The sequence below is a fragment of the Mesoplodon mirus genome (assembly GCF_964341445.2).
Source record: "Mesoplodon mirus genome assembly, chromosome: 19".
Taxonomy (NCBI): Eukaryota; Metazoa; Chordata; class Mammalia; order Artiodactyla; family Ziphiidae; genus Mesoplodon; species Mesoplodon mirus.
In genome coordinates this window covers 60,343,276-60,367,737 of record NC_138995.1, presented here as the reverse complement: position 1 = coordinate 60,367,737, position 24,462 = coordinate 60,343,276, and the positions used below count along the sequence as shown (strand labels likewise).

At 43.4% G+C, this 24,462-nt stretch overlaps 1 protein-coding gene and 1 pseudogene across 2 annotated transcripts in view; both read right to left on the bottom strand.

Annotated features, from left to right (window-relative positions):
* Positions 1 to 1,267: 1,267 nt before the first annotated feature.
* On the bottom strand, positions 1,268 to 2,209 carry LOC309795354 (vomeronasal type-1 receptor 4-like; annotated as a pseudogene). The gene has a single exon. The product of its transcript is annotated as a vomeronasal type-1 receptor 4-like (transcript).
* Positions 2,210 to 23,951: 21,742 nt separating this feature from the next.
* The window catches only part of LOC309795353 (uncharacterized protein), a 33,036-nt gene continuing 32,525 nt past the window's right edge, over positions 23,952 to 24,462 (bottom strand). The window contains exon 15 of the mRNA XM_082607632.1: positions 23,952 to 24,400. Within this exon, the coding sequence (XP_082463758.1) occupies positions 24,384 to 24,400 (17 nt within the window). The 3' untranslated portion in view covers positions 23,952 to 24,383. The remainder of the gene's footprint in view (positions 24,401 to 24,462) is intronic.

The window sequence follows — 24,462 nt, the reverse complement described above, 5'->3', positions numbered from 1 at the left end:
AGATACATGCACTCCAATGTTCATAGCATCACTTTGTACAATAGCCAAGACATGAAAACATGTATATATATGCAATGGAATAATACTCAGCCATTAAAAAGAATGAAATATTGCCATCTGCAGCAACATGGAGGGACTAAGAGAATATTATACTTAGTGAAGTAAGTCAGAAAGACAAATACCAAATGATATCACATGTGGAATCTAAAAATAATACGAATGAATCTAAATACAAAACAGAAAGAGACTCGCAGACATAGAAAACAAACTTATGGTTACCAAAGGGGTGAGGGAGGGAGGGAGGGAGGGACAAATCAGGAGTACGGAATTAACAGATACAAGCTTCTATACATAAAATAGATTAGTAACAAGGATTTACTTTATAGCACAGGGATATACAATATCTTGTAATAACCTATAGTGGCATATACTCTGAAAAACAAAAAACCGAGACAATTTGCTGTATAGTTGAAGCAAACACAATATTGTAGATCAACCATACCTCAAAAAAAAAAAAAAGAGTCTCTACATCCCAGTATTTCCCACATCCCTCTGGCTCTCCCAAAAGAAAGCCCTGCTGCCTTTCAAAGCTAAATGTGCTGGGGGCGTACCTTCCCAGTGTGCCAGCCCAATGTAGGGCTCAGAATGCTCACCCCTTAGGAAGAATCTTTGGAATCGTATTATTCTCCTGTTTCTAGGTCACACACCCAGGGCTATGGTTCTTGACTCTACCGAGACTCCAACCCTCCTACCTGTCTCACTGTGGATCCTTCTGCATTCTGTTAGTTGTAGAAGATCTTTCCTGGTAGCTTCTGGTCTTCCTCGTCAATACTTGCTCTGTATACAGTTGTAATACTGGTGTGTCCAGGAGAAGAGGAGAGCTCACGGTTTCCCTACTCCATCACCTTGGAGCATTCCCCCATGGTATTCTTGGTTACAGCAGCCCTAGCTGACTAAAACAGAGTTTCCTCGTTAATGAAGGTCGGTTGAGTATAATCACCTGAGCTTTAAAGAACAGATGCCAAATAGTTACAACTGAAAGAAGTAAGAGATTAAAAACAGGAGAGGGATTCAATTTGCTAATGCTGCCTTTCTAGATGGAGATACTCAGAAGTGAGTCATTAAAGGAAACGTATTCTGCCAACAACATGAATCAGCCCGAAAGCAGTTCTCCCACAGGTTCCAGTTCAAAACTTTCCTTTGGACACTGAGGGTGAAGGAAGGAATGAATGAACTGGCAACTGTGCATTGTGGAAATACACACAATTTACATATTTCTCATAATAGTAGGGGATTTTGTATTCCTCAACCAGGTAAAGTAGAGCCTGTGTACACTGGAGTCACGGCTCATGAGCAGAAAGGGGCTGACAGTTGGGAAGCACGCAGCAGTGATTACAGTGATGTCCACAGGGAACCAGCTAGGATGATCAAAAAGAGACAAAAGAAGTTGAAAGATGGAGGAAAGGGTATAAAAGTAGACAATGGTGCTCACCAGGATAAGAATGGTTTTGGCAGCTCTGGACTCAAGGTGGGGGGACCTGGGGGAGGCGTTGGTCCTACAGATGTGTTGGACCTGCTGCTTATGCCTGTACAGGATGAAAACCATGGAGCCACTGGCCCAGAGCGTGAGCCCCAAACAGAAAACATCAGGGAATAATAGTGATGCTCCATACAATGCCTGTCTGGTTTTGTCATGATGAACAGCAGAGCAGTATCAAAAATCCTTTCCATTTGTGATGTTTTTGCTGCTCCATTTGCCAGTTATATCGATAGAAAAAACAACATTTACCAGCATTTGGAGCATCCAACACAGGAAAATAGAGGGAACAATGTACTTGGGAGCTTTTACTTTAAGCTCTGCCCACCTGGAGTTCCTGGGACTGATCGTGATGGCCTGACACTCAAGAGGCTTATACTACCAGTGGACACTCCCTCCCCACTCTGTGAAGAAAGAAAAGAAGTCTGCATCCAAAATCACTGGGTCTATGTTTCCACCCAAAGGGGGAATAATTGTCTGGGGGACCCCTTTAGAGATGAGGACCAAGAAGTTGGCTACAATCAGGTGCTTAAGGATGAAATCTGTGGACCTTAACCTGTAGCCAGTGAAGGAAAGGATGATATAATGACAAAGAAGTGAGAAATTCTCCAGGATTCCAACCACAGTCTGTGTTAAGAAGATCACATCCATTGTCAAATCGCTGCTAGCCATCCTCTCAGTTCACAGTCACTGATACTTGTCTTGTGAGTCTAAATGTCCTGCATGGGAATATGAGGCATGGGCTACATGAATCATGTCAGCTGAAATCCAATATTCTGCACTTACCATTAGTTCCCAGTTAGAAAAATTTACTTCATGTTTTTCTGTTACTAGCAGCCTTAAAAGGGTTGAATGTATAAATTTTAAAGAGCACTTATATATAAAATTACTCATTGAAGGCACTCCACATGATCACTTCATTCTTCACAAATCCATGAGCCCGGGATTTCTGTGACTTCAATTTTACAGGGAAGAGTAACACAGAGAGGTTACATGTGTCTTGAGATCTGCTGTGTAGGACAGAGTGAAGACTTGAGACCCATTAGGCTGGTAAAGATAGTGCATTGAACCACCATTCTCTGCCAAAAAGCCAGTTAGTTCTATTCAAATAATAATCCAGGTCCATATTTAGTTTTGATTTCACAACTTATTTGATTTTAGACTGGTGGTATTTTATATTTTCATTATAACAAGATTCCATTCTTGTAAAGTTTTATTTTGTAGGGCACTATGTATTGTGAATGAAGCTTTAGGTATCTTAATACATGTAAATGCCCTGTGAGCAGCAGAATATTGCAGGAACCTGCTCCAGGACAAGGTAATGTCTTGAAGATGAGCATGGCTCGGTATTAGGACAACAACAGGAAGACTCCTTTATTTATTTATTTATTTATTTATTTATTTTAAAGTTGGTGGAGTCTTTTATTTATTTATTTATTTTTGGTTGCATTGGGTCTTCGTTGCTGTCCGCAGGCTTTCTCTAGTTGTGTCAAGTGGGGCTACTCTTCGTTGCGGTGCACAGGCTTCTCATTGCGGTGGCTTCTCTTGTTGCGGAGCACAGGCTCTAGGCGCGTGGGCTTCAGTAGTTGTGGCTCGAGGGCTCTAGAGTGCAGGCTCAGTAGTTGTGGTGCACGGGCTTAGTTGCTCCACGGCATGTGGGAACTTCCCAGACCAGGGAATCGAACCCATGTCCCCTGCATTGGCAGGCAGATTCTTAACCACTGTGCCACTAGGGAAGTCCCAGACTTACTTATTTTTATGTCAGAAAAGCAGGTATAATGGCACCTATCACAGGAATTATTATTATTATTATTATTTTTGCAATATGCGGGCCTCTCACTGTTGTGGCCTCTCCCGTTGCGGAGCACAGGCTCCAGACGCGCAGGCTCAGCGGCCATGGCTCACGGGCCCAGCCGCTCCGAGGCATGTGGGATCCTCCCGGACCGGGGCACGAACCCGTGTCCCCTGCATCGGCAGGCGGACTCTCAACCACTGCGCCACCAGGGAAGCCCTCACAGGAATTATTGAATAAGCACATGTAATGCTGTAAAGTTTGGGACATAAAACACTAGTACATGATAAAAGAGCATAAGCCAAAACTACATTATTATTATTTTCAGTTCATATACTTATCTATTTGTTAATTTCAGAGTTAAGTGAAAAGACTAGCAAAGAAGATTTGTGAATGATACTGACATACAAAACATATATGCAAAACAGCATCTGCAAGGCATGTATTCTTGTGCATTCTATAAATTCAAAGACTGGATTTTTAGATGGATAGTAACAGCATATTTTTTAAACAAATGGAAACAACATGATATGAGACTGCCAGCTGCGGCCTTTAACTCATAATTATCATGTCAACTGTTCTGTAAAGGTAAGAGTGATGATAACCTCGCCATAACCCACACACTACGGAGGTTTTCAGTTAAGACAGTTACTGTCTCCATTAATTGCATCAGACATCCAGAGTTAGAAAAAGCCTTTCTATTCAAGCCATTTCCATTTGCATACACCTTCTGCACAGAACTGGATGACTTTTGCAGATTCATCATAGTCTTTATTGCAAACCTGGAGGGATTATTGGCGCACCTCTAGTCATCCTGATTCCTATAAGGTAGACTCAACAGCAGATTGATTTTACAACTTAGAATACAAATATTTTTAAGCAACTTAAAAAGCAGGTTTTGTTATAACTTGGAATGAGTCACAACAATCACTGTCAGAGGTTTACATTAAATTGCATGAGGAGTCTTTAGAGATTGGTGTAGACTCTAGGACCGTTACTAGCTCAGCTCATGCCTCAGACTTACTCCACCTTTCTGCACGGTGTTGGCACCGAATCAAGTTACTACACAGAAGACTGCCTTTTTCTGATATGATCTCTTACCCAAACTCTTTTTTTTTTTTTTTTTTGTGGTATGCGGGCTTCTCACTGTTGTGGCCTCTCCCGTTGCGGAGCACAGGCTTCGGATGCGCAGGCTCAGCGGCCATGGCTCACGGGCCCAGCTGCTCCGCAGCATGTGGGATCTTCCCGGACTGGGGCACGAACCCGTGTCCCCTGCATAGGCAGGCAGACTCTCAACTACTGAGCTACCAGGGAAGCCCTACCCAGACTCTTGATCTGTCTTTCTCTTACAGACTGTGCTGCTCAGAATGAAATAGAACATCCTTACCTGACTCCTTCCTGCTGCCAGGACAATGGGCTCAGAGTGATGGTTTTTATAGCCAGTACCTGTGTGGCAGGGAGCTAGCCAGAGCCTGATATATGGGTTTGAGATTCTGTGTCCTCCCCACCCCTCCCATCAGAACTGCAATAATCATTTCACCTGCAGCAGCAATGGGAGTGTAGGCTTGGGATCTGGGAACATTTCTGAAAACTTTTCTCTCAGTTGTTAATTACTAAAAACAATTACAAGTTTCTAGTTAGCCCCCTTAGGAAACAACTGGAGTGTTTTCAAGAGGCATTTTCTTTTCCATGATCCCTGAAGGCAGACAGGGTCTCACGTGGAGGAGAGTTGGAAATTCTTAAGTCACACAAATAAAGACTGGCATAAAGGGTGTGTGTTCCTCTAGATTCTTCACTTTCCTGAGATGTTTCTCTCCTAATCTTCAGACCACTGAACTGAACCACCAGTTAAAGCACTGGTAGAGAAATGGAATGAGACAAAGTACCTGAGAAATATATTCAAGGAGACACAAGTAAAAGGAAGAATATGATAAATCACTCATTATAGAAAATGTCTGCACAAATCAAAGCCAATTAATTGGACTCATTTGCATAAATCAATGCCAATTAATATGGAGATGTTGTAGGAAAATATACTTTACAATTACTGACCTCCATTAGTGATTAGACTTAGACACAGAACAATATGCATAGAAAAAAATGAGAAGGTTCAAAAACAGTGTCTCACAAATTAGCATCTAGTTCTGATGGCTCAACAGAGAGATTTTACTATTCTTGTAAATACCAGGTGAACCAATGCTCAATTACTTAATTCAAGGGGATCAAATAGTTACCAGATTGCTCTACATTAATTAATTAATTGTGCTATTTTTCAGTAATGAGCACTTGATGCTTTGATAACTAAGAAATATAAATTAGGAGTTGAAAGTAATCTTTCAGTTTTCCCTACAAATAAATCCACATTTGATGCACAGTCATGATGCAATCATTGTCAATTTTCAAGTCAGGATTTGGAGCCATAATGGTGGTCAACCATGTCTGCACACAAACACGAACTCATTTAAACACTTACAGGCAGAAGCAAACACACGTGCATTCACACTCACGTACTCATATATACTCACATACATATACATAAGTCACATACTCACACAACTACAGGTGCAAACTCACAAACATTCATGCACACGCTCAGCACAAACTCGCATCACATTCATAAACACACATGACGCATTCATACGAAAGCATTCACTTTCATAAAATTAACTTACACAGTCCCTGTGTATCTGTGGACGACATGTTCATATACAGAAGAATAGTTGTATCTTCAGACTTCTGGATGTAGGAAAAAGGGGTCCTTTCCATTGTTTGTAATCCTTTCAGTGCTGCAACAACCAACAGACAATATTTGCTATATGCAGCCTAAAATTGCTATGCGTATTACCTCCTTAGGTGGGTCAGAGGGTAAGAAAGGTAGAGTGCTCAGAGGCATGGCAGTGAATGGGTATGTGATAGGTCAGTATGAGAGAGAGGGCATAGAAAAGGGGGTACACAAATAAGACCATGGTGAAGGAAGCCTGGAGTGTGGGAGAGAGTACAGGGAAAGAGAAAAGGCAAAAGCATAAAGAAAAAGGAATATGAAAAATCCCAAGTGGTTAAAATGCATTGCTGGTTTTGAGAGTACAACGAGGCAAAGTGTGCGGCGAAGTGAAGGGTATGAGGCATACCGGGTTCGAGGGAAATAGGTGCGGGATTCCATGGTTATGAAGGAAATAAGGGTATGAGGAGTTTGGGGGCAAAAGTGTTAAAGGTCAGTGGTTGATAAAACTCCCAAGAGACTTACTGTCTTTGAGGGATTAAAATGATAGTGAGGGCCTCCCTGGTGGCACAGTGGTTGAGAGTCAGTCTGCCGATGCAGGGAACGCGGGTTTGATCCCTGGTCCAGGATCCCACATGCCGCAGAGCAGCTGGGCCCGCATGCCACAGCTGCTGGGCCTGTGCTCTGGAGCCCGCGAGCCACAGCTACTGAGCCCACGTGCCACAACTACTGAAACCCACATGCCTAGAGCCCGTGCTCTGCAACAAGAGAAGCCACCACAATGAGAAGACCACGCACCACAACGAAGAGCAGCCCCTGCTCCCTGCAATTAGAGAAAGCCCAAGTGGAGCAACAAAGACCCAACACAGCCAAAAAAAAAAAAAAAAAAGACAGTGAGAGGAGGAAGGGGAATACGTGTGAGGTAGGCAGATGCTGGAAATATAATGTGGCCCAAGGCAGAAATAGAGAATTGAAAGAGGACACGAAGCCTGGTGAAGATAATGACCAAGAGAAGAGGAAAAAAATGGGCACATGAGAGTGAGGAAGCTGGGAGAACGTTGGGCATGAGTGAGCCAAGGAGTCCAGGAGAAAGGGTCAGGGATAAGAGGGCTGTGGGTTGTAGATTTGGTTTATGAATTAGTTGAGGATGCCTGAGAGTTGGGGCTGGGGTCCTTGATGGTGTGGGTGTAGAGTACATGGGGAATGGGCTGAGATATTTGGCTTGGAAGTAGATGCAGGGTAAGAAAATAAAGGCTCAAATGATGTGGTTTGCAGGGGGGATGGAAAGTGAGGCAGGCCAGACTAGAATCACATAGGAATGGATGTCCAAAAAGTGACAGGAGGGAGGTCGAGAATGCAATATAGGAGTCTGAAAAAGTTGAGTGAAGTTGAGGAGTGAATGGAGATTGGTGCATGGCTACAGCTCACAGGGGTGGAGGCACAGAAGATGTATCTGAGGGAGGGGAAATACACAAAAGAAGAGGGGAGGAATGGAACTGGCAAAGATGGAAGTGGCAATGGGCAGATTGGAGGCCACTATTTGATTTCCCATACATTAATTCTCCAATTTATGGTCAAATCACAACAGTCATGGATAGTTTCTAATTTCAGCTCAGGGGAGCAAAAATCTTGCTTATATAAAATGCCCCCCAAACCGCTGAAATAGAACATACAATGTAGGATGGAAGCTAAATTTTGGGGTAAACAACACAATAGCATTTCACTCTTCATTTGGGAAACCACGTAAAGGATGTGACTTCCGTAGGTCATGCAAAAGAGGCTGTTTATTAGCCTCATGTAAATCAATGAAGTTAGAAAACTCCCTCACACAATATACAAAAATAAACTCAAAATGGCTTAAAGACTTAAATATAACATAGGATACCATAAAACTCCTAGACGAGAACATAGGCAAAACATTCTCTGATGTAAATTGTAGCAATGTTTTCTTAGATCAGTCTCCCAAGGCAAAAGAAATAGAAGCAAACATAAACAAATGGAACCTAATCAAACTTATAAGCTTTTGCACAGCAAAGGAAACCATAAGAAATTGAAAAGACAATCTACGGACTGGGTGAAAATATTTGCAAATGATGCGACTGACAAGGGCTTAATTTCCAAAAGGTATAAACATCTCATACAGCTCAATATAAAAAAAAAAAACCCAATCAGAAAATGGGCAGAAGACCTAAATAAACATTCCTCCAAAGAAGACATACAGATGGGCAACAGGCACATGAAAAGATGCACAAAATCTCTAATTATCAGAGACATGCAAATCCAAACTACAATGAGCTATCACCTGACACTGTATAGAATGGCCATTATTTTAAAATCCACAAAAAATAAATGCTGGAGAGGGTGTGGAGAAAAGGGAACCCTCCTACACTATTGGTGGGAATGTAAATTGGTGCAGCCACTGCAGAAGACAATATGTAGGTTCCTTAAAAAACTAAAAATAGAGTTACCATAGGATCTAGCAATCCTACTCCAGGGCATATATCTGGAGAAAACCCTAATTTGAAAAGATACATGCACCCCAGTGTTTACAGCAGCACTATTTACAATAGCCAAGACATGGAAGCAACCTAAATGTCCATCAGCTGATGAATGGATAAAGAAGATGTGGTATATATATACAATGGAATACTACTCAGCCATAAAAAAGAACAAAATAATGCCATTTGCAGCAACATGGTTGGACCTAGAGGTTATCATACTAAGTGAAGTAAGTCAGAGAAAGACAAATATCATATGATATCGCTTGTATGTGGAATCTAAAATATGATACAAATGAACTTATTTACAAAATAGGAACAGACTCAGACATAGAAAATAAATTTATGGTTACCAAAGGTGAAGGTGGGGGGAAGAATAAATTAGGAGTTTGGGGTTATCAGATACAAACTACTATATATAAAATAGATAAAAAAACAAGGTCCTACTATATAGCACAGGAAACTATAATCAATATCTTGTAATAACTTATAATGAAAAAGAATATATATATGTGTATATATATAAAACTAACTCACTTTGCTGTACACCAGAAACTAACACATTGTAAATCAACTATACTTCAATAAAAAATAAAATAAATAAGATACTTAAGTTTTTGGTAAATGTTTGTGGTAATATAAAAGTAAAAAACATAGGAAGAACTTTAATGATCAAATAGTTAAGCAATAAAATTATTCATGAGTTACATTAGCAATAAACTATCAAAAAGTAAAATTAAGAAAGTAATACCACCTAAAACTGCACTGAAAAAAATAAGATACCTAAGAAATCATCTAACCAAGGAGGTAAAAGACCTGTACTTTAAAAACTATAAGCCTGGGCTTCCCTGGTGGCGCAGTGGGTGAGAGCCCGCCTGCCGATGCAGGGGACACGGGTTCGTGCCCCGGTCCGGGAGGATCCCACATGCTGTGGAGCAGCTGAGCCCGTGAGCCATGGCCGCTGAGCCTGCGCATCCGGAGCCTGTGCTCCGCAACGGGAGAGGCCACGACAGTGAGAGGCCCGCGTTCCGCGAAACAAAACAAAACAAAAAAACCTATAAGCCTGATGAAACAAATTGAAGACAACACAAATAAATGGAAAGAAATACCATATTCATGGATTGGAGGCATTAGTATTATTAAATGATCATAGTCCCTAAGACAAGGTACAGGTTCAATGGAATCCCTGTCAAAATACCAATGGCATTTTTCACAGACTAGAGCAAATAATTATAAAGTTTGTATGGAAACACAGAAGACCCTGAATAGCCAAAATAATCTTGAGAAGGAAGAACAAAGCTGGAGGTGTCATGCTCCCTGATTTCAAACTATACTACAAAGCTTCAGGCATCAAAACAGTGTGGTACTGGCACAAGATCAATGGACACATAGATCAATGGAACAGAATAGATAGAACAGAAATAAACCCATGCCTACATGGTCAATTAATCTATGACAAAGGAGGCAAGCAGATACAATAGGACAAAGACAGCCTCTTCCACAAATAAATGGTGTTGGGGAACTGGACAGCTACATGCAAATCTATCAAACTGGAATAATTTCTCACACCATATACAAAAATAAACTGGTATATACATACAATGGAATATTATTTATTTAATAATTAATTATTTTATTCTTATATATATTTTTATTTTTCGCTGCGTTGGGTCTTCGTTGCTGTGTGCAGGCTGTCTCTACTTGTGGTGAGCAGGGGCCACTCTTTGCTGTGGTGCACGGGCTTCTCATTGTGGTGACTTCTCTTGTTGCAGAGCACAGGCTCTAGGCGCACGGGCTTCAGTAGTTGTGGCATGTGGGCTTAGCTACTCCACGGTATGTGGGATCTTCCCGGACCAGGGCTCAAACCTGTGTCCCCTGCATTGGCAGGCAGATTCTCAAACACTGGACCACAAGGAAAGTCCCTATAATGGAATATTACTTAGGCTTAAAGGGGAGGAAATAAAAACATGTGCCACAACATGGATGAACTTTGAGGACATTATGCAAAAAGACAAATACTGTATGATTCCACTTTTATGAGATATTTATAGAAGTAAAAATCACAGCAATAAAAGTAGAAAGGTGGTTGTCAGGGTATTGCAGAAGGATGGGGAGTTACTGTTTCAGTTTTGCAAGATGAAAAGAGTTCTTGGAGATGGATAGTGGTAATTAGGTTGGACAAAAATATGAATATATTTAACCACTAAACTGTACACTTAAAAAGAGTTAAGATTGTAAAATTGTATTTTATTTATCATAATAAAAAATAGAAAAAAAAAGTCTTTGAGCACTGCCACAAGAGGTGAAGGCGGGGGAGAGTTTGATGAGAAAGTTGGAGTTAGTGGGGTATGACTGAGAATAGGCGTGATAAAGTGAGGCGGGAAGGAAGAGGGCACAGGGACAGGGGGATATAAGAGCAAGATTGTGGAGATTCATGGAGCATGGGGGTTGGGGGATAAAATGCAGGAAGAGAGAGACTGTAGAGGGTTAAAACGTACACAGGGGTTGAAGAGTGCAGTGTGTTTAAAGTGCACTGTGGGACACACATCCTGACCCAACTGCTTTTCTTCCCTTCCTACCTGATTACACGTGTATCTTTCTTACAGCCTTGGCTGTAAAGGAGTCCTTCTCCCAGCTTCCAGTTACTTTCCAGTGCGAATTGTTCCACAAGTAGATGTATTTTTTTTTCTTTTTATTAGTTTCTGCTTTATAACAAAGTGAATCAGTCATACATATACATCTGTTCCCACATCCCTTCCCTCATGCATCTCCCTCCCTCCCACCCTCCCCATCCCACCCCTCCAGGCGGTCACAAAGCACCGAGCTGATCTCCCTGTGCTCTGCGGCTGCTTCCCACTATCTAAAGTAGATGTATTTTTGATGTGTTTGTGGGGGAGGTGAGTTCCAAGTCCTCTTACTCCGCCATCTTGATCAAGAGGACTGAGTACTTTTTTCTTGAAGAGTCTGTTGCTTTGTCATTTTTTGTGTGTTTTCTGTCCTTTTCTTACTGAATTTTTAAAAGTTCTCTATATACACTAAATAGGAGGTCTTTCTTGGCTATCTCTCTCTCTTTATCGCTTTTTCTATCTTGTTGTCTTTTGATGAGTAGAAGCTCTTAACTTCAGCATCATTTGTCATGTTCTCCTTTGTAGTCAATATTTTTGTTCTGTTTAAGAAGTCTTTTCCTATTATCTCAAAAATGTTCTTTGTTTTCCTCTAAAAAATCATTATACCTTTAAATTTTACATCAGCAATCTATTCAGAATAATTTGTTATATGTGTTATTAGTGACAAGTCTTTTTATCCATCAAGATAACACACTCCCATTTATTCTGAAAATGTTGTGTTTGCCTTTCTTTTTATTTGCTGTCATCTATCATTGCCTCATCTAGTTTAACATCACCTCACCCTCGGAGCTGATTTTCTGTCAAGTCTCCTGGTGATTCAGGCTTTTCTTGTCTCTTTCAATCTTTACAACCCCAGTGTGCCACACAATCAAGGTCAGTCTTGGTACCAGAAATCTTCAGTGGAAATTTTTGTTTAGAGCATTGATTATTCTCATGTTTTAAAGGGAAAATTGCACCATGTTGAGAGACCATTTTTGGTCTCTTATGTTTTTTCACAGCTTGTATCATCTTGTCCTAAATTACCTTTTCAAGGATTTTTTGTATAACAATCAGTTTCAGATAATGTCTGCAGTACCTCCTCCAGGGAAAAGGACAGATTAATTACTGGACCAACATAATAAAAATAGTGCCTTCCTCTGAGGCAAAATTTCGGCAGGTTTGTTGAGGACCAACTGTTTTTTTTTTTTTTGCGGTACACGGGCCTCTCACTGTTGTGGCCTCTCCCGTTGCGAAGCATAGGCTCCGGACGCGCAGTTTCAATGGCCACGGCTCACGGGCCCAGCCGTTCCGCAGCACGTGGGGTCCTCCCAGACCGGGGCACGAACCCGCGTCCCCTGCATCGGCAGGCAGACTCTCAACCACTGCGCCACCAGGGAAGCCCGAGGACCAACTTTTAAATATTTGGATTTCTTAACATTGACAACATCCTCACTTGTGATGCATCCTCACTTGTGATGCATCCTGGGCCTCTTTGTATCATCTCTGAGGAACTTGAGGTGGACAAGAATAAATGCAAACATGAAGCTTCTGCTGTTTACTATGTCATGAATAATAAAATCTTCTTTCTCAGACCCCAGAGTCTCATGCCTTCTGACAGAATCCACGAAGTTGACAGGATAATTTGTTATCTTGCCAGTAGGGTAAAATCTAAGAGATTTCCTCACATTCCTTAACAGTCATGATGAGGAGGATGTGATGCCGGGAGAGACAAGATTTTCTCAGAGAGAAAATTACAAAAATCCTTCAGAATCCCAGTTAAGGGATAGGAGAATGCTTCCTAGAACAAGTGGAAATTTTCTCACCCAAGTTCTGGGCAACGTGAGAAAAGGACAGTCCTTTTCAACAAATGATGCTGGGAAAATTGGATATCTACATGCAAAAGAAGGAGGTTGGACCCTTAACACCTCATACAAAAATTAACTCAAAATGGATCAAAGACCTAAATGTAAGACCTAAAACAATAAAACTCTTAGAAGAAAACAAAGGGCAAAAGGTTCGTGACATTAGACTTGGCACTGATTTCTTTGGATTTGACACCAAAGGCACAGGTAACACAAACTGAACTTCACAAAATTTAAAAAGCTTTCGTGCATCAAAAGACAGAATCATCAGAGTAAAAAGACAATCCACCGAATAGGAGAAAATATTTGCAAGTCATATACCTGATAAGAGATTAATATCCAAAATACAGAGAGAACTTTTTTTTTTTTTTTTTTTCTTGCTGTACGCGGGCCTCTCACTGTTGTGGCCTCTCCCATTGCGGAGCACAGGCTCGGGACGCGCAGGCCCAGCGGCCATGGCTCACGGGCCCAGCCGCTCCGCGTTATGTGGGATCTTCCTGGACCGGGCCACGAACCCTTGTCCCCTGCATCGGCAGGCGGACTCTCAACCACTGCGCCACCAGGGAAGCCCCAGAGAGAACTCTTAAAACTCAAAAAAAAAAAAAAAAAAACCCAACACCAAAAAACAAGAAGTAACCCAATTTAAAAATTGGCAAAGGACGTGAATAGACATTTTTCCACAGAAGATATACAAATGACAAATAAGCACATGAAAAGATGCTCAACATCACTATTCATTAGGTGAATGCAAATCAAAAAATCAAAACTACAATGAAATACTATCTTACAGCCATTAGGATGGCTACTATCAAAATAATAGAAAACAATACGTGATGGCAAGAATGTGGAGAAACTGGAACCCTGTGCACTGTTGGTAGGAATGTAAGATGGCACAGCCGCTGGAAAACAGGATGGCAGCTCTTCAGAAAATTGAAAATAAAATTACAATATGATCCAGCAATTCCACTTCTGGGTACCTATACAAAAGAATTGAAAGCAGGGTCTCAAAGAGATATTTGATAGCTAAAACATGGAAGCAACCCAACTGTCCATCAACACATGAACAGACAAGTGCGGTATATACATAAAATGCAATATTACTCAGTCTTAAAAGAAAGGAAATTCTGCGATATAATACAACATGAACCTTGAGAATGTGAACATTAATAAAGGGAACCCTCACCAAGACGGTGTCGGGAGACCAGCAGGGGGAGCTCTCACACGCGTACCACTGGATCTCAGTACAGATTCCCGGAAGAGGTGTTTCCTTGCATCTCTGGCAGGAAGTGACGCTACTTTACTGCCACCAGCAAGAGGAAGCAAGATTTTCTCATTGCCTAGCAACAGTTCAGCCAATGAGAGACTGTCACAACTCAATGAAAAGCTACTGTACTTTGAACTCCCAGTTTCCGCCAATGGATTTTTTGTATAACAGCCCCTCCCAACTGCCCTTTCTCCTCTATAAAATTTTCCTCTTCTTTGCTTTACTGGACTTACACGTTTCCTCACAGGTGCATGTCCCAAATTGTAATTCTTTGCAGCTCCTGCATAAACCCATTTTGCTGGTAAAATAACTGGCTGTTTTAGGTTAACAAGGGCATTACACTAAGTGAAATAAACCAGTCACAAAAGGACAAATACTGTGTGATTCCACTATGTGAGATACTTATAGTAGTCAAATCATAGAAGGCAGAAAGTATGAGTGGTGGTTTCCAGGGATCGGGGAAAGGGGGAGATGAGGAGTTGTTGTTTAATCGGCATACATAGAGTTTCAGTTTTACAAGATGAAATGAGTTACAGAGCTGAATGGTGGTGATGGCTGCACATTATGGATGTATTTAACACCACTGATCTGTATAATTTTTAATGGTTAAGATGGTAAATTTTATGAGTATTTTTGCTACAATTTTAAAAATTGGAAAAAAAAATCCAGGGACTTGTTCAAATGAGAAAATCTAATAAAGACCCAACCCCAGGACCTGGCTCAAGCAACCCTTCTCCCCCAGTGTTTTAAACATCACATACCTGTGGGTGAGTAGGGTTACAGGCCTGGTAGAGCTGGATTTTCCCCACTCAGCCTCCAGGAGGGTAAAAGAAAAGTAGCTCCACATATCACAAAACCAGAAACTAGAAGTTTGACTTGGCTAGACTCTGATTTCAGGTGGATGGAGAGAAACATGTGACCCTGATACTCTTCGTGGTGAGTAGCTAGCTGCCCCCTGCCCCCCAGAGCTCCTTACTTTCCCAATGGAGGCTGAGGAACTGGAATCTACCCCCCACCCTGTAGTTTAGCTTTAATGAAAGTGAAGAGCAGTTCCTATTCTGCTGTTCCCCTACCCTGTGTGTATATAGAGTATTAGGGAAAATAGACCTTCCAGCTCCACGTGTGGGGAAGCAGGGGAGCGATCAGGAACCCTGGTGTGGGCCTTGGTCAGCTCCCTGCTCCACATGAAGTGTTGAGGTTACTGCCCTTCCCTTAGTATCTCAACCTAGAGTCTGGGCCAACAGTTCTGCGAGAAGGGTAATGACGCATGAGTATGTCTGCAGTAGCCCCAGCTATTTGACCGTTGAACACTGGCCAGAAGAGGAATGAGCAATGGTGGGAGTGTTCATGAGGTAACCACATGCTGCCGTAGTGAAAATGAGGCAGAGAGTAAGAAAGCAGCTGAGATAGAATGAGTAGGAAATGAATGAAGGGGGGAAAGCACAGCCAGCCTGGTGGGAATGAATGAAAACACCCCCATCATTTTCATCTTCGCCACCCACCCATACACACAGATCCAGGTCCCATGTCCTTGTGGCTCAGGGATGAACTCTAGGCCACATTGATGCATCCCTGCAGAAATGTGCATGGAACTTGTCTTTAAGCACAAAGACGTCTGAGAGATGTTTTCAGGCCTGTCATCACCCATTTGGGAAGATGATCCCGGTGCCTTCCTTCCATCCATACTTGATGACAATATTTAGAATCTTGTCCTTCTTGTGAACAGTTTGCACATCAGGAACAAAGCGCCCCCTTGTGGCCCTTATCTGCTTGGGCAGCCATGGTAGTTCTCCTCCGAGGAGACACGTGCATTTCATGCACCACAGGCTGACCTCATGAGAACACAGTAATTCTAGGGCTCTGCTAGGACCTCTACTCAGACTATTGAAGTTAAAGCAGCCAAAGGTACCAACTGGCTCCTCAAACTCATCCACTTCCAGGTCATCTAGGTCGAAGCATTTGAAGGGCTGAATGGAGAAGCTGGTGGTTAAAAAAAAAAAAAAAAAAAAAAAATCCAGCCAAAGAAGTGGAGTCATCAAAAAGGGAGACAATGTTACTTTGGGGTGGGGGGTTCTCATGAATGGTGTTGTGGAAGAGGCCACTGGAGACAAGTGATGCACCACTGCTGATTCAAGCCTGCAGGGGACGAGAAATTAGGGCCACGTAGCCCATTCCATCTCCACCCCGGTCTCTTCACTCTGACCGGATCAAGGACTTGAAGCATCAAACATCAGCTCTTACAGAAAGGGTTGGCTTACAGAGCAAACAAAGCCTGTGGCCCGGGAGTGCTGCTCATAACAATACACTTAATATCACACATTCATCATTTTATTTGATTCTCCCAACTTGAAGTTCATAAAAGCCAAGTCACCCTCTAGGTGGAAAAGACACGACTGGAGAACTCAGAGGATGGGCCCCAAGGGCCAGTGACCTTTTCCATGTACTCCATGGCTGAGGCATTTCTCAACAAATGAGAGTGGGTGGATTAGAAGGGCCGTGTGACTGACCTCAGGTCACACTGAGTGGGAAATTTCTTCAAAAAAAAACAAAGAGCCATAAACATTAAGCTAAAAAAGTAAATAAAATTTAAAAAAAGAAACGTTAAGCTATACTCAGTAGACTATTAGTAAATCTGTTAGTCATTCTGGAACTATTACAAATATTTTATGTGCCTTTCTGATATACGGAATGTGTAATTATATAACATATACTCCTATGATACTTATATATTTTATATAATTATATTTAATGTTTCCAAATATCCTAAAATGTAATTCTAAGTATTATATAATTATATACATATCCTGCAATGTGAATAAAACAAATGATTATGTAATTAAAAACTAAGCTTTTCAGCATAAAAGACAAAAGAAGTACCATAAATATAAAATCAAACAGATCTGGGTTGTGATCAGACATTCTGCATTTCTAACAAGTTCCCAGGGGATGCCAAGGCTGTTGGTCCATTCCGCATTCTGAGTATCAAGATTCTAAGGTTCTGGGCTTCTCTGGTGGCACAGTGGTTAAGAATCCACCTGCCAACGCAGGGGACACAGGTTTGAGCCCTGGTCCGGGAAGATCGCACATGCCGCGGAGCAACTAAGTCCGTGTGCCACAACTACTGAGCCTGCGTTCTAGAGCCTGCGAGCCACAACTACTGAAGCCCACGCACCTAGAGCCCGTGCTCCACAACAGAGTAGCTCCCACTCGCCACAACTAGAGAAAGCCCACGTGCAGCAACGAAGACCCAACTCAGCCAAAAGTAAAATAAAAATAAATTTATTTAAAAAAAAGATTCTAAGGCTCTTGTATTAACACGAGGAGGATAAAGGTTTTGATTCTTAGACTTTGATATGTTGGTTATGCGTGTGCTAATTTCTAGGGCAGCGGTCTCAGCTGGGAGGGATTTTGCCTCCTAGTGCATAAATGCCACGTTGGAGACAATTCTGGCCATGGAGGAGGTGGGAGGTGTGACTGCTAACTAGTGGAAGCTGGGGATGCAGATAAATTTACTACAGCACCACCCCTACAACAAATTATCAGGCTGAAAATATCAACAGTACTCACGTGGGGAAACACTGTTCTACGGGAACCACTAAAAGAATAAAAACAGAGTCTGTGGATTCCAAACCAGGAAGAGGGGAGAAAAGAATTGGTAAAATAAATCCTAAGTCAATCCACAAAGAGGCAATGAGAAAAAGAAAAACAGAAGAGTAGAAGAAATAGAAAGCATAAAGGGAGGTGGCAGATTTAGGCACAAATATATTAGTTAAGTACATTAAATATAATCGGAACTAAATATCAGTTAACAAAGATCGTCAGACTGGATTTTCTAAAAATATGCCATTTACGATCGCTATATATATAACCTAAGGCTGCAGAAAGTTTGAAAACAAAAGGATGGGAAAAGCATACTCTGCAAATACTAATCAAAAGAAAGCTGATGGATCTATATTAGTATCAGAGAAATAAGACTTGACATGAAAAGGTCCCTGCTCAATGTAAAGAAGTAATCTCATAGTGATAAGACTGAATTCACCAAAATATAAAGTCTTCATTTTAAAATGCCTCTATAAACATGGCTTCAAAATACATAAAGCAGAAATTTACAAAACAGAGCAGGCAATTCTACAATTAAAGTGGGAGTTTAGCCATTTTCTTAGTATTAATTTGTTAAAAGCTAAATTTAGAAATGAATAGCAGATCTGCCTACCACAAATAAACTTGGTCTTTTGGACCTTGCAGAATGTTGCTCACAGCTGCTGACTCTACTCAATGACACAAAGAGAGTTACAACACGTGACCATATACTGGGCCCCGTAAGTTAAGTCTCAGCTGTTATCAAACGATTTAAAAAATATCAAACATATTCTCTAACTATACTGCAAAGAAGATAGAAATGGATAGCAAATATTAGGAAAGTCCTCTTCTAAACAGCACCTGAAAAAAACAGTCATCCCTTGGTATATGTGGGTTAACCCCAGAACCCCCCATGGATACCAAAATCCATGTATGCTCAAGCCCCTTATATAAAATGCCATAGTAGGGCTTCCCTGGTGGCGCAGTGGTTGAGAGTCCGCCTGCCGATGCAGGGGACGCGGGTTCGTGGCCCGGTCCGGGAAGATCCCACATGCCATGGAGCGGCTGGGACCGTGAGCCATGGCCGCTGAGCCTGCGCGTCCGGAGCCTGTGCTCCGCAACGGGAGAGGCCACAACAGTGAGAGGCCCACGTACCGCAAATAAATAAAATGCCGTAGTAATTGCACATAACCAACGCACACCCTCTTATATACTTTAAATCATCTCTAGATTACTTATAATACCTACTGCAATGTAAACGCTATGTAAATAGTTGCCAGCATGCAGCAAGTTCAAGTTTTGGCGTTTGAAACTTTCTGGAATTTTTTTCCCCCCAAATATTTTCAACCCGACGGTGCAGAGGGCCAACAGAAGTATAAATAACTTTGTGGAAAGGACAGAAGAAAACTGTTTTATTCTTACAAACCTACTTACCTAGACCAGGGTAGCCAGATAGGGCTTAGTGGTGACCGTTCTTCATTGAGATGTAATTCATGTATCATCAAATTTACCCTCTTATAATAGTCTACAATTACATGGGTTTTAGTATATTTACAAAGTTGTGAAACCATTTCCACTAGTTCCAGGATGCTTCATCACCCCCAAAAGAAGCCTGATACTCATTAAAGAGTCACTTTCCATTGCCCACTACCCCCTACCCCGACCCCTCGACCTCAGCCACTTATCTACTTTGTCTCTATAGTTCTGCCTATCTGGACATTTCATGTAAATGGAAGTTCACAATATATGGCCGCTTGTATCTGGCTCCTTTCGCTTAGCGTCATTTTTTTTTTCCCAGGTTCACCCATGTTGTAGCACATGTCAGTACTTGGGTCATTTTTATAGCTAAGTAGTATCCATTATATGGATACACCCCATTTTATTTGTCCATTCATCAGCTGATAAACACTTGAGTGGGTTCCACATTTTGGCTCTTGTGAACAATGCTGTTAGCAGCATTCGTGTACATGCTCTTCTGTGGCCATGTTTTCAGTTCTCTTGGGTATATACCTAGCAGTGGAACTGCTTGGTAATGTTTTCCAAAGGGGGTCCACCATTTTACATTCTCACCAGCACTGCATTTATCTCCACATCCTCACCAAACACTTGCTATTGTCTGCAGTAATACACATGATTTCTGTGACCTTGTATCCTGCCATCTTGCTAAACATGTTCAGTAGCTCAATTTTTTTTTTTTAGTGGACTCCTTAGGATTTCCTATATATAAGATCATGTCATCTGCAAAGTTTTACTTCTTCCTTTCCAATCTGCAAGCCTTTGCTTTTTCTTGACTAAATATTCTGGCTAGAACTTCCAGTACAATGAGTAGAAAGGACAAGAGTGTCTTGTTCCTGATCTTATGTGGAAAGCACCCAGTCTTTCACCGTTAAGTATTATGTTAGCTGTGGGGTTTTGGAGGCGTCTTTTATCATGTTAAGGAGGTTCCCCTCTATTCCTAGTTTGTTGAGTGTTTTTATCGCAAAAAGGTGTTGGATTTTGTCAAATGCTATTTCTGCATCAACTGAGATGATTATGTGGTTTTGCGTTTTATTCTACTAATGATGTATTACATTGATTTTTCTGATGTTAAACCTTGAATGCTTGGGATAAATTCCATTTGGTCATGGTGTACAATTTCTTTTAATGTGTTGCTGAATTCAGGTTGTATTTTTGAGCATTTCTGCATCTTTGTTCTTAAGAGATAATGGTCTAGAAGATCTCTTTCATTTGGCGTTTTTGTCTGGTTTTAGGTATCAGGGCAATACTGGTCTCAGAATAAGCTGGGAAGTGTTTCCTACCCTTCTGTTTTTTGGAAGAGTTTGTGAAGAACCGGTATTAATTAGTTAAATGTTTTGGTAGAATTCAGTAAAGCCATCTGGGTCTGGGCTTCTGTTTGTGGATAGTTTCTTCGAGGACTAATTCAGTGTATTCCACATATTCCAAACATAGGAACATTTCTGTTGTGCTTTATATTCCATAGAAAAGGGATAAAACTCTACATAACAGCCTAAGTCAGGTTTTTTCACTAGAGCAGTTCAGGTCAGATCAGGTTTTGCCCCGACTCATTAAAAAGGATTTCCACAACGTGCATCACGGCTAAGAGATCAGGACTTGTATTCCTGTAGTATTACTAAGCCAGCCATGCCGTGTCCCTCCCTCGTCTACCTTGTCAAGCCAGCTTCCATCTCAAGCTACAAGAGGAAATCAAGGCATTTTCTTTCTTCTGGGAGATTTACGGAGTTCTAGTCTGGTCGGTCCGTAAGGGCCCACATCACACACCCAACACACTCTGGGTCTGTTCCCCCATCTGGGAAACACAGCTGGACAGGGAAGCACTGAAGGGAGTGGCTGGCGTGGGGATTTCCTCCACACAGGAGGGCTGATGACAGGTATGTGCTGAAACTTCAGATATTCTGACGAGAACCAAGGACAGGAGAGAGACCAGGCCTTCCTTCCGGCTGCTCCTTGTGTAATTTCTTGTGGGTTTGAAAAGGAGAAGTGGCATCAGGTCCACCTCCTCCATCCCTCTGCCCTCTGTCCTCAACCACAGCCCAGCTGAGGTCCTCACCCTCCAGGACCACCATGCCAGCCTCTTCCCTGGCCTCCTGGCCTTGTTTGACCCCAGAAGGATCTCCCCAAGTCTTACTGGACCCCATCCCTCAGGGCCAAGTTCAAGCCCTGTGCCCTGCTATTTAGAGGCTCCTAGGGATCTGGCCCCTACCTGCTCCTCCAGCTCCCCAGGTAACTCCGTCTCACTTCCCCACTCTCCATACTAATTACTTGTTTCCCTGATGAGGGAGGAAGAGGGAGAGCTTTCCAGGTAGAGTTTCATGTTACAGGCAAAAGGCTGGAGATGCTGAAGCATGTGTGGGTTTGCAGGAGCCAAGAATGTCTGCCAGGGAGTGGTGGGTAGCGAGACTGGGAAGATCTGAATCCGGGGTGCCAAGGTGACCAACCTTCCCTTTACTCCCCTAACGCAGGTGCCACCAGGTCCCAGTCTGTCTCCTCGGGAACTTTCCTGCTACCCTCGTTACCTGCCACCTGCCCAACTCCACCGGCCCCAGCCCACTTAGACCAGAATCCTCCTGGATCTCTTGGCCTCAAGTCTGCCCACCTCCAATTCTGATACTGTCACTCCTTTGCCAAAACAAGTCACACGGCCAAGCCCAGAGCCAGTGTGGGAGGGGACCGCTCAAGATGTGGGCCCTGGAGTATGGTCCACTGGAGGCCGCCAATGTAACAGTCCTACCACGTGTGGTCCAGAGACACCTTAGCTCCGCTGCTGACGTGCGGACGCAACAACAGCATGAAGAGATGAGGCTGACTCCGGGGCATATAGAGTATTTTGGAGCAAGCTGAAGACTGCAGCTTTATCCTGGAAGGCAGAAGCAACCACAGGGGTTTTGGCAATGAAGAAGTCATCTTGAACACTGCAGCCCCAGCAGACACCACACGGAGCAGAAGAACCTCCCAACTGAGCCAAGCCCAGGCCACAGAGTTACGAGGAGTAACACATCCCATCGTTTTAGGTCACTGAGTTTGGGGGTTTGGGTTGTCACGCAGTAAAACGCTAAGTGGGACACCACAGTCACTCATGTGAACGCTCCTCCAACCATGACTGGCAGGCTGATGACGAAGCTTGAACGTTCAACATCACGCTGCAAGTGATTAGTACACTGCCTGCCTGCCCACCGCGTGAGTTCTTCACTCGTCCAGTCCTTCACGTGTTTATAACCCAGGAAAGGTACATTTGGGTTGGGTGGGGTGGGGGGACTGAGTTTAAACCACAGGCCCTGCCCTTAGGACATGAAGGTGAGCTAATAACAGGGGGAACAGAGTCCCTTTCACCCTCACCCCCCAGGGTTCGATTTGGTCTAACGAACAGTAGGGACTCAGTAACGTGAGGACTGAGCTGGTGAAAGCACCTTGCCACCCAGTGCCAACTTCCCCTCCACCCTGCGGAGCCAGATTTCACTCAGGTGTCATGTCCTCTGTGAAACCTTACACGCACCACCATCCACTACGTCTGCTGCTCCTCTCTCTGGGGCTCTTTGGTCCCTGCATCAGTTAGAACTCGGGTGACCTGTAAGTGATGAAACCCCAAACAGTCACTTAAACAGTTTAACTCTCCCAGGCGACTGGTAACTTGTGTGGGTCTCGGCAGCATCAGGAACCCAGGCTCCGCCTATCTTGTTCTGCTGCCTTGCTGGGCCTACACGTCTAAGATCACTTCCGGGCCTGGGATGGCTGCTCCCATTCCGGCCATCTGTTCCACATTCCAGAGCACAGGAAGGAGGAAAGGAGGGGGAGCCTATCTCCTCCCCGCTTAGGAACCCTTCCTAAGAGCTGCACATACCACTTTGTTCACATATTACTGGCCAGAATTTAGTCGCAATGCCACACCAAATTTCAAGAGACCCTGGGAAACTGCCTTGAATCCAGGCAGTCATGTGCCCAGCTAAAAATCAGGGTGTCTATCTTAGTAAAGAAATAGGCAGACAGATGTTGTGGGATAAGTGGTTCTGTCTAGCCACAGTCCCCGGCCTGCTCCCTGTCACAGCCGTGACTATCCTGAGACCTCCCAACCACAGGGGGTTCTCCAGCAAGTTACAGCTCCCGAGCGACTTCTCTAATGCCCGAGTCAGTATCCACCTTATGTGTATTAACTCATTGAGTCTTCACACCTGGCCCCTCAATCTGGTTCTACTGTTATCCCCATTTTACACACTCTTGTAACCTGAGTTCAGAAAGACTGGGCAACCTACTCAAGGCCACACAGCTATTAAGGGAAGGAACTGGGATGTGGATGCAAGCAGTCTGGCTCCAAGGCACCTGTTCTTAACCACCACATACTCAGCCAACGTCTGTGAAACTGAACTGCACCTCAGGACTGTGCTGGCCAGAGACACCTCGTGGACCCACTACCCAGTGGGCCAGCTGCACTCCCATCGGCTTCCCAGAGAACCCTCCTCACTCGCAGGACACAGGGGTGTGCGAGCCCAGTAATTAGGTCCTCCCCAGAGAGAAGGGCAAGACTGTGGCACTGAGGTGGTGCCCTCTTCTCCATGCTAGCGACTAACACCAGAGGACCAGCTATTTCTAGACCTTTATTTCTCTGTGAAAAGGGGAAAAAAAGGAATAAAATAAAAACGACACAGTTGACACAAAGAAAACCACTGAGGGGAAGGAAGGGAGGTGGAGAAGTAGATGGTGGAGGGGGTCCCCATTACAGCAGTAGGAGCCAGTGACCCGGGATGCTCACATCTCTCCCCCAGCGTGGGCGGCAGTGGCCCCTTCCTCCCAAGGTCTCTGCCCTGTCCCAACTTGCGCTCCCCTCAGCCCCTTGGGAGGTGGACGGTGAGAAGTCGGATTCCCAGGCTGGGGAGGGGAGGACCCGTGCTGGGGGAGGGGCCTGGGGTCAGACCATGCACAGGGAGTGACAGCCAAAGGCCCCCAATGTCTCCCTGAGGGAGGGACTGGGGGGGAGGGTGGACACCAGAGGCCGGCGTTGGCTCCTCTTCCAGCATCAGGCGAGAGACAGAACTGGGGGAACAGGAACAGCTGGGAGTCAGAAGAGCAGCTAGCCCTCTGCCCACAGCTACTCC